Below are 10,664 nucleotides of genomic sequence, written 5' to 3'. Positions count from 1 at the left end.
AGACATTCTCAGGAGGAGCCCCCCCCGTGCACTCAAGGTTAACTACAGAGATAGTAATTTCTGAAACAATTTCCCTGTTACCAATTATTTGGGACATAAGAAACAGAGCACCACCTCACAACACTGCAGCAGACTAAAATCCAATTTTTTTCCCCTCCAACACTGAAGTGCCTTTTTTTAAAAAAAAAAATCTTCTCCGAGATTTATCCCCCACAAGGATATAATTATATATAAAGGAAAATAGATTGCCAGGAGCCATGAATGTCTTTGGATAGCTGCCATAACTTTATCTGTAGATCTTCACAAAGAGCTACTCCCACATGAATCACTTCTGGAGAGAGAAAGGGTGGAGGTGGGTCGCAGGAAACCAGGATTCATAGAGGAAAGAAGTCCTTTCCAGCCACATTTATTTTTATTTTATCTGGTTTGAAGCCTTTCAGGAGAGAAAAAGTTTCTTTATTTTACAAATATTTATTTTCCTCTTTGATCAGCAGCCATGAGATTCCCCAAATTCACAAAAGGTGGGGGCTGTGCCCGGGTTGACCCTGAGCGTGTGATTGCTTTGAGGTGTGTGTACGATCACGCTGCTGGCAGGGGGACTCAAAAGCTAACAAAGGAGAGAATGGTCTATCTGAAGATTTATTAGCCCAGACTCCTCTTTATTCCCAGTGACAGCCAGAGCAGCTAAACATCCCCTCTTGCTGGAAAGGAATCCGAGTCCAATGCCTAAATGGCAAAAATACTTGTGTTCATTGAGTGCGCTTTATCTCTCCAGTTCGAATATTAGTCTTGAGAATTTTATTCTAATATGGGTGTATGAATTCAGGACCTGCAAATGATATTATGGATCTTATTGTTGCCAGTCTTTTTTCAAGTAAGAGACTTTGATTGAACCTTTAAGAATGAATTGAAATGTAACCTTCATTTATCCAAACCCTCTCCTCTCCCAGGATACCGTGATTCTAAGAAATTATAGTTTGCTAAGACTAATTAGTGGCTTGAGTGAGGCATATAGACCCCTCATTCCTCTGCAAGCTCCTTTATCTAATGCTGGTTTCCTTAAATGTTGCACTGAAGACTTTGTTATAAGCTCCAAAGCCGCGTTCTCATTAGTAACCTGCAAGAACAGTGCAGAAGCCAAGCAACAGTGTCCAAAAAAATGTCAGAGCTTTAACGAAATGAACCGGAAATACTGAAACTAAATGATGAGCTAATCCAGCAAACTGCCAGCTGCATGATGTACTTCAGAACATCAAATGTAGGAAATTATAGAGTTACTGGCACTTTGCACTGGGATTTCAAGAACTCAAGATTTTAAGGTTATCCATGTTGGTATCTAAGATCATGCATCCTCTTTCTACATCTGACATAGCCATATTTGATATATAGCAAATGTTACTGTTTTATGTCTTTAACTGGGCCAAAAGAAGCTTTTAATAAGCTAGCCTGTATTCTGCCTTTCTAAGAAAGCTAGATAGTGAGATGCAGTGGTTCCCTCTGCTTTTGCAGCTCCTTTTAGGTAAGCATCCATCACTGTTTTTTGAAAGTAAAACTTAGAGTGGCATATTGTACATCTGACATCAATTAAGTGCAAATTTAGAGCAAGGTTTCTGACAGAAGTAGCATAGCTGCAGCACACAACCATTTTGCCTATAGCGTTGTATACCACAGACCAAATTCTCAGCTTGTATGAACTGACAAATCCCCAGAGTGACACTGGATCACTTCTGAATTATCAAGTGATGCTTTATCACACCACAGTAACTGCTTCATGAAGGTCAGCCTCTGAAACATCAGGAGATTGATCCTTGCCATAGATATGTGACCGTGCTTGCATAGAAGCTGATTTTGTAAGACAAGTATATGCATTCATGTAGCTGAAAATTAGGAGCCAAAAAAATATTAAGGCACAGGGCTAGGTGTATTTGAGATTAACTGTTTGAAAATAAGATGGCTTGTATCTAAAAGGAAGCAGCACAGTCAAGCTTGTTCTAATTACATAGAGGTCTTTGCATTTTCTTGCTTTGTCTATATTGTACCTACTATCATTGTCAATTTATTGAGTGGAAACTGAGCTTGTTACTTTGCAGTTATTTAACGCTGTAAAATTTAATGACTTATTTAATTTCTAATGTTATAAAACCATTTTGGATTGATAAAACCGGTCCTGTTTAAAAATCCTAATTCATCCCCCTTCATCCTCAGCTGCTTGCAACCCTATCCTAGAGTTTCATTTTAGGGTTTCCCAACTTTTTTTAAAGTCTGGGTGACCAAAACCTACAGCATTATTTATTTTCTCATAATTTCTTTGGCTTCAATATGTTTTATATTCAAGAGCTTCAGAAACCAGAGGACATCCCTGTAACGGCATGCTCCTTCATTGTTAGCATGTGCTTAGCTACTAGTGATATGACCACACATCCTAGAATAAACAGAAGGGCTCAAGTACAGCTTTATCTTCAATAAAGATTTTGGACTCCAGTGGCTGCTGCACTGTCATTAGATGCCACGAGCTGATTCAGTGCCCAGGTTCTAGCTTCTTAGACTCCTTGGACGATGTAAAAGACAGAACCAGAAGTTCTGCCAATGAACCACCATGTGATCCTGGCCGAGGCACCTCTGGCCAGCTGTGAGGGACATTTACAGTCTGAAGCAAGGGGCTAAACCAACTTCCTTAAGACTCCGTGTCTACAAAATGGAAAAATAAATATTTAGGACACCTGCTTTTAAAGTACCTTGAAAACATAAGCAATAAATAGAATTTCTCTTATAGTTCAGAAGACGGACCTAAAAGTGATTTGACATTTTTCTCTAGCTTTAGACATTTTTTATTTGCATTTTACTTCTTTTGTGCATACAGGTTAACTGCAGATTCCCTGAAGTTCTCTCATGCAGCTTGCCACTATGCCAGAGCTTCTTGTATATTCTAAATCTAAGAAGTTACAGCCAAAAGTCTAAGCCCTGACTTGCTCTATTCAAGAAATCAGATGTTAGTATCAAAGAAAACACATGGAAAAAAACAAATGAGGCTTATGGCCTAGATCACAGCTTTGTGTTATTTTGATCCCAGTTTCTGTGTGCCTACTATAATCAGTTTCAAGTTAACCTTCTTTTAATACTGCAAGAGAAAATGCCAAATACACATGTAACCTCTGATCTTTAAATGCTGAGCAAGAGCACTAAAATCCTAAGGTTTTATGAAATCACTTAATCTTAGTATTTACTACATTTCAAAGGAAGTGTTTGAAGAGCAGCAGAAAGGAGAAAGCAGAGAATGCGCTATCTTTTTATTATGATACAGAACACTTCAAAACTATTTTGTCTGGGTCATGCTATCTCAAACTCCAGCACAAGCACGCCTTGTTTAAAGTACCTCTGGCAAGAGCTTTCCAATTACTGCTTCCCAAAAAGCAACACTTTAATGGAGGGGGATGACATTGTTTAGCCTTCTCCTCGATTAGTTCAAAGGACAGTTAACTGAACCAGCAGACCAAATCCTGCCATATACAGCGTGCTCGTGCTTCCCACCAAGTCACACTGTGTGGTACAGAAAGCAGAGACATGCGTACGTGTGCCTCTAAGTGTAGGGTATGCGTAGGATTAAATTCCAAAACATTTTTAATCAAGAAAAATAAGAAAAAGTCATAAGAAAAAATATCGGTGTTGAATCTTGCATAAATAGAGGTCACAAAGAGCTATTATTAAACTTTTAAACCATCTATGTCCTCCATTTTGCTATTCACTTGCAATATAAGTTTTAATTTATCATGTGTATGTAGGGTAGTTTTGGAAATAGGTTTGGTGGAAGTGAACAGCTAAGGAGCAGGCTTTCATGATCTGTTTTAACTGTTGCTACTAAGCTAACAATAATTTACTGTTTCCTGAGACTGAGAGTTTGATTCTGACATTTGAAGTCTACGTTCAGCCAGACAACACAGTATTTGTGCTCTAGGTCTGTAAGCAGGTTATGTCTATATGCAGGTTATGTCTATATAGACTTGTACACACAATTTTAGAAGGCAGTTTTGAAAACATGTCATCAAAACCTCGGATAATTATTTTATTTCTATACGGGCAATCACCTCGCTAAAATAATTTGTGCCCTATTAGAAATATTTGGTGCTTGAAATTAAATTTCAGCTAACCACAGCTGTGAGAAAATCTGCCTGAGCCTAGAAGCAGACAGGGAAAGGGGGAGAAAGAGGGGGCAGTGGGGTACTGGGGAGTGAAAGGAAGCACGAGAGATCTGCGCAGCCAGAGAAGGCTGTATCCAAGCTTATTGTGCTGTCCACACTGAGGTCAAATGAGGGCAGGAATGGGAAGAGGTTGTTTTGTTTGCTTTAAATAACAACATGCAGGTTTATGCATGAAAGTAGCATAGGAATAAAATAACCCAAATAATAAATAAAAATAATAAATAAACCAGATGTCTATATGTCTTTTTGCCTTCAGTGCATCTAGAGATTCTGGTGGTTTTTTTTCTCTTTCATTTTAAATTTAATGGATCAACAAGCAAAATCCAAAACCAAAACTGAACAAAAGGACAGAAACTGCTGTGTCCTTCGCAGCAGACATGGTGTCTGACTTACCAGACTCCCGCGTACGACCTCTCACTACTTCACTCCATGGTCCTGCCCCAATGGCATTGAAAGCCTGGATCTGCAGTTCATACTCTGTCCACTCCTCCAGATCTTCAATCGTGTACTCTCTTTCCAATCGGTCATTAACAACCTTCATCAGGGTGGCAGACGGCAGATCCACACGCCAGAACTTTATTCTGTACCCCACTGACTCTGGATTGCCATTATACTGGGTGTCGGGGAGGGGCTGGCAAACAACAAAGAAAAGCACAATATTCCTACACAGAACACGCTGCCAGGGCTTTCCAAACTATATGCCAAGGCTGTCTGAACTCATATAAGGCCATAGGGAGGCAAAAAATACTAAGAGATTGATTTTCTCTTTTATTTATGCGTCACAATCTCTAAATTTCTGTGCTGCTTGAAATTTTCACCTTAACTTTGAACTAAACAGATATGCTCACAACACTATGCTGTTTGCTGTGGGTGTATCAACAGAGATGATATGAATACAATATAGTTCAGAGTTTTGTGATTAAATATGGAAATGAATGATAAATTGCTGAAGCATGTGACAAATTCATTTATCGTACATTTTTTACTTTCTTTACTGACTCTCTGCCTACTCATTTATCAGCAGAGATTTATTCTAGTATTCTAACTCCCCAAGCAATTTCAGAGATTAAAATATGAAATAATTAGCCTACTTCATGAAGTTTAGAGTTTTTCCCCACAAAACTATCTATATGACACCATGGATGGCTGAGATTCAGTTCTGAATCACTGGGAAAATTTGATACACATTAGCATTTCACAGCTTAGAAGACTGTACCCCGCAGGCAAGCAGGGCTAGAAATGTGACCCTTATTCTGTAGGAAGGAAGGAATTCCCAGCTCCTAAGGGGACACAGATTCACCTGAAGGTCTTGAAAAAAAGAGATTAAACAGTTTCAAATGCTGATGTTATTAAGCACGAAAGAGGTGTATCAGGTCATTTTTAGCTGTGGCTGTTGCTCCTTCTGAACCCTGCACAGTTTGACACATGGAAAACAGGCTTCCAGGTAGCACAGCAAGGAAACACAATCTTTAAAATATTTAAAAGTATTTAAAAAAAATTCCTGAGTTAATTTTGGTGGAAGATATGTAGGTCTGGATATAGTAGCAAAAAGTTTAACAATGTGGGCATGTTACTCCCATGGTAAAGCCACGATGAGTTATGTCGGTCCTACCAAATGAACTGCAATGGCTCTTCAATGGATGGATACATGGTGACACCTTGGTGTTTTGGTCTTTCAAGGCTCAGAATTAAGTGCAGTGTCCCATTGAGAAACTGGAATTATTTCTTTCTGATGGGAGAAAACCCCTCTTTTTTCTAGCCTGATTTTGACTTCCAGCCATAATGAGTTTATGCATGGAAAAACTAACATTTGGGCAAGAGAAAACTGTGCTTCATCAACTTCACAGCACAGTAACCCCAGTGGAAAATTCTGCCTAACAGGGGAGAAGAAAAACCATTCTGGAGCAGGTTAATTGCCAAGTAAATCCCAACGTGGTGACTCTGCAGGTAACTCAGACAGTCAAAGGGGCACAACAATGTCATCAATCACTGCATCTTCGCAATTAATCTTTTCTTTCTACATTTTATCACATACCTCCACACCCTTTCACATAAATATAATCTTCCTACAGGAATGTGAAATGCAAACCTTGCTGCCTTTGAACTGCAGTACCTGCAGGATGATTGCCAATGGCTGGTGTGCACCTTCTGGGGACTGTTTTGTACAAAGCAAACAACTGAGCTCTAGGAAACTGAAAACTGGCTCAAATATTATATTCCACGTCCACATGCTGACCCGGATTGTGATACTAGAGAGTCTCAAAAGCCAAGGTTTTACACACAGGTATATATACCCCTGATGAAGTGGCAGTAGTGGCAGTAGGCAAGTGATCGATAAGGCAAGTTATTAAGGTAAGTCTCAGAGTTCTGATTATTCTGAAAAAGGAAATAATTCTGTTGTTATTCCTTATGCTGAATGCAAGGAAAGGGCACTCTGGAGTGCTGGCCTGACCCCCTGGGAAAGCAGGCGCATCCCAAGCACCAGCCCTGGCTCCCCTCCGCCCGCCATCCCTCCTGGCCAGCTCACCACCCATCGCAGCCACAGGCTGGTCTCGCTGGCCGTGCGCACGGTGACGCTCCCGGGGGCAACATCTGGGGGGGCCTGCAACGTCTGGATGACCCGGGAGGGCTGGCTGCGCGGGCTGGGGCCCACCACGTTCACCTGCTGCATCCGGAACCTGGAGCAGAGAGAAGATGCAGTATATGCTGTAACAGCTCAGCAAACGGTACCTCTCTTTCCAGAAGATGAAAAAGATGGAAAAATACAAATTAGGTCTTTCTAAATGTTCCACAAAGGTCGTTGCACGCAGGTCCCCTTTGTATTCACTGCTGAATGCTTTATGGCAACCGCTTTCAGATCCTCTCAGGTATTAAAAAAAAAATGAAAATGAGATTAGCTTAGGGTCTATTAGAAACTTAGGTATTTGTGTGAGAAATTTATGTTAATTATACCAAGCCTGATGAGCTTATGCTAGCAGTAAGTGATTTTCTCTTGCGATGCTTGTACAATACATTCAGAAAGGTATTAAAATATCAAACTTCAGATATTCTCATTCCCTGTCAATATAAAAAATATACTAGTGATAACATTTCCCCTCAATTACTGGTTGAAAGAAACTGATTTATCCCTGTGCCGCATTTTCAGCCTTCCTGCACAAGAAAGATTAAGTTATTTAATATGGATATGCGTCTTTAAAAAAATACCCTGTCTGCTTGAAACCGTCTCTTCCACAATAGAAATCCCTATTGGGTCACAAAAGATTTAGAGAAATCTTTTTTTCAGAAAGCACAAAATAATTAAGACATGCTGTACATTTCAGATACACTCACCCGTCACAAGCAATTAGAGGTATCCAGCACTTGCACAGAAATACATGACCTGTTCATACTAAACACTTAATTTTCAGACCTAATGACTGAGCTTGGGAAAAAGGTGAGCCAGTCAGCATAGCAGTGCTTATTTATCTGCTGTGATCTCCTAGAAAATGCATTAAAGAAAACTCATTAAACAAATACTGTCCTTGATTTCACTCTCAAACATTGGCACAAAATATAGAAAAGAAGCTGACGGATAAAAATGTGGTCTGATAATTAGCTCTCATGATGTATTTCCTCAGTAGGCAATAAGTAAAGCTGACCAGAGGACAACAAATTAATTTGGCAACAACTTTCTAGGTTTCAAAAAATTATACGAGATTTCTCTACACTGAAACAAAACCAAAAAAGCTCGTATCTGTGCATGCATGAGAGGAAAAAACTAGGCAAAATTCAAGAATCTGCTTTACAATGAAAAAAGCCAGAGAACTGGAAGCATGAAAAATCCCTGAATAACTGGGATCACTCCCCAGAATTCAGTGGATACAAGAGAGAAATGAGGCATAGCAGTAAAATAAACGAAAAACTTTAACAATAGAAAAAAAACAACGACCACCCCAAGTTCATCATATACTTTTTTATATTTCATCCCAAAGACATTCCTCCATACACCTGCTAGGTATGCAAGTCTTTCCTATTTTGCATGGATACTGAATGTTGAACTCTGGTACGACCTGCACTTCACTATTCACCTCTGCCTTTTCACCTTTAAGGATCCACCTTTTTGAGGAGAGCAAAATATTCTCAGCCTGAAGATAATTTTATTAAACCACTGCACCAGAAATCTCCGCTCCAGTTGAAAAATGTTCAAAGGGCTTTTAGTAAAATGTTTAGCTCTTAAGGATAAGGTGTAAAACACTTTAGTGGAGAGCTTGTGAGAAATTCAATACGTTCCTGGGCTTTGAAGGGAAGAAAACCAGTGTACCAGCACTGAATTAGTTGTAAATTACATGAGCTTTACTTGGTTGCACCCACTACTAGCTCACAACAGCACATGGGCTAGCTAATAGGCCCTTCAGCCAGCACAAAATGGACAAGTTTCTAGAAAGCTGATTTAACACGTGCCACTATTTCCTTGCAACCAGCCTTTACATTAGCAAGCTACCTCATGAAAGTATTTTTCATTAGGATTGAATACCTCAGATTCTCAAATCTTGTCTATACTAAAGCAACGCATCACTTGAATTGAATTGATTTAAAAATCAATCTCATTTAACTGGGGTGCACCCATAACGTAGATTCACTTCAATCAGTTTAAGTATTGCATATATCTATTAAGCTTAACGTGGTAGATTCTTATAAACAAAGGTTTCATCTAACTGATGTTACCAAATTAAGCTAAATCAATAAAACGATGTTTAAACTGATGTAAATATGTAATTACACGTTTGCACCAGTTTAACTACAATTGATTTGTCACTGACTGATGTTACACGGGTGCACCCTTTAGATGAGGGAAGTTACAGGATATCAGTTACTCATAAAAGCATTTCACTGTGCACTTGGATTTCCTTTTTAATGTTACAAACTGCATTGTATGTGAATTACAATTAACAACATCAGACGAGTAATTTTAAGTATAAACAATGAAAACAGCCGAGCTTTTCTCTTTTGTTCAGATTATAAAACACAGCCAGCTGTTTTTGATTAAGAAAGATGTTCCATGCTGCTATTTACTAATTTTTTTTCATGCTGCAGCTAATTACCTGCTGTTCTTACCTGTAATGAGTGTAAGGAGTAAGGTTCGGTACCTCCAGCATCTGAGCATCAGGTTCATTCTCCACTTCACGCAGACTCACCCACTCTTCATCATCACCCAGTACACCAACCTGCACATAGGAAAGGGAAGAAGGAATATATAAAGAATTAGATATATAACTTCTTTTGCAATGTGTGTCATCACAGCAGTGGAAGGACAAATCCTTTTAAATACATATTACCCAATTAATTTTTATATGACAAGGCATTAGTTATTTGCAAAGCAGCAACACAGCCAGGTTAGCCTAGATTCCTTGTACCTGTTGGGGCTTCATTGGGATCCTCTGATAAGATCTGTTCCAGAAAACCACCATGAGAGTGCCAATACTCTGTTAATCACTCTACCACAATACAAAAGTATCAAGTAGTAATATAACAAAATGAAAAACAGCCTTGATAATAACTTGCAGGAACTGATGCATACTAAATAAGTCTCAATGGAGGCAAAATGCCACAGAAATGAAGACAGAGAAACAAGAACAAAGTCAAAGAACAAAAGTGTTTTAACCTCATCTGCTGGTCTGCACTTAGACCAGATTTCTCCATGTGCAATTCTTTGTATTAATTAATCACAACATGTTGCCCAACACAGTCCCTCAGCTATGGCAGCGTTAGAAGGGACAAAATGGTGATAAGAACTGAGAGCATCGCTTTCTATACAGCTTTCTGGAGATAAAATGAAGATGAATCAGGACTTAAAAGGAAGTCAACAAGGCATGATAGAAAGGCTACAGTCTGACCCGGGACCCTGGAAGATGGCAGCATACTGATGGCAGGGTTGTGTGCGTAAGAGCCACAGTAGGAGTGTGGAGAGGCAGAGGAGAGGAGGTAGATGGCTGCACTACACTTTGGAGATTCACACATCCTGAAAAACAGGGGATCTTAGACAAGACTCCCCAGTATAATTCCCTAGCACTGTGCACATTTACTCTGGTGTTTCAACCCTACCACAAAGCATAGTACCTGTAGCCCAGTTCCCTCACCATACCCCGGTATCCACAATGACAGGCTGAAGGATTTTAGGGGGTACACAGGCAGCTATTCCCTCTAGTGTCTATTTACAGACAATATCCATGAAGATGCCTAATCCTTTTTTAACCTACTGACACTATCTACTCCCACAGACTGCTGTGGCAACAAATTCCAGAAGCTCACAACCCACTGTGTAAAGAGCTATTTCCTTTAATCTTGTTTAAACAGATCCCTTACAAGTTCTGTATACTAGTTACAGCCACAGACACTGTCAAAGCACTCGATAGGCAATGTAGCCCAAAGTATCTAGCATACCCCAAGTACTTCAAATAGAAAATTAGGTTTAGTTCACTCCCCCCCCCC

General features: G+C 39.6%; 1 protein-coding gene across 3 annotated transcripts in view; it reads right to left on the bottom strand.

Annotated features, from left to right (window-relative positions):
• The window catches only part of SDK1 (sidekick cell adhesion molecule 1), a 415,080-nt gene that overhangs the window by 76,920 nt on the left and 327,496 nt on the right, over window positions 1-10,664 (bottom strand). For all 3 annotated transcript variants that reach the window (XM_026858830.1, XM_026858832.1, XM_026858833.1), the window contains 3 exons: window positions 9,291-9,400; window positions 6,724-6,874; window positions 4,590-4,827 (listed from right to left, as the gene is read on the bottom strand). In XM_026858830.1, coding sequence (XP_026714631.1) covers window positions 4,590-4,827; window positions 6,724-6,874; window positions 9,291-9,400 — 499 coding nt within the window. The remainder of the gene's footprint in view (window positions 1-4,589; window positions 4,828-6,723; window positions 6,875-9,290; window positions 9,401-10,664) is intronic.

The sequence above is a fragment of the Athene cunicularia genome (assembly GCF_003259725.1).
Source record: "Athene cunicularia isolate RWA chromosome 14 unlocalized genomic scaffold, athCun1 chr14_part1, whole genome shotgun sequence".
NCBI lineage: Eukaryota > Metazoa > Chordata > Aves > Strigiformes > Strigidae > Athene > Athene cunicularia.
This window is presented reverse-complemented; position numbering and strand designations above follow the sequence as displayed.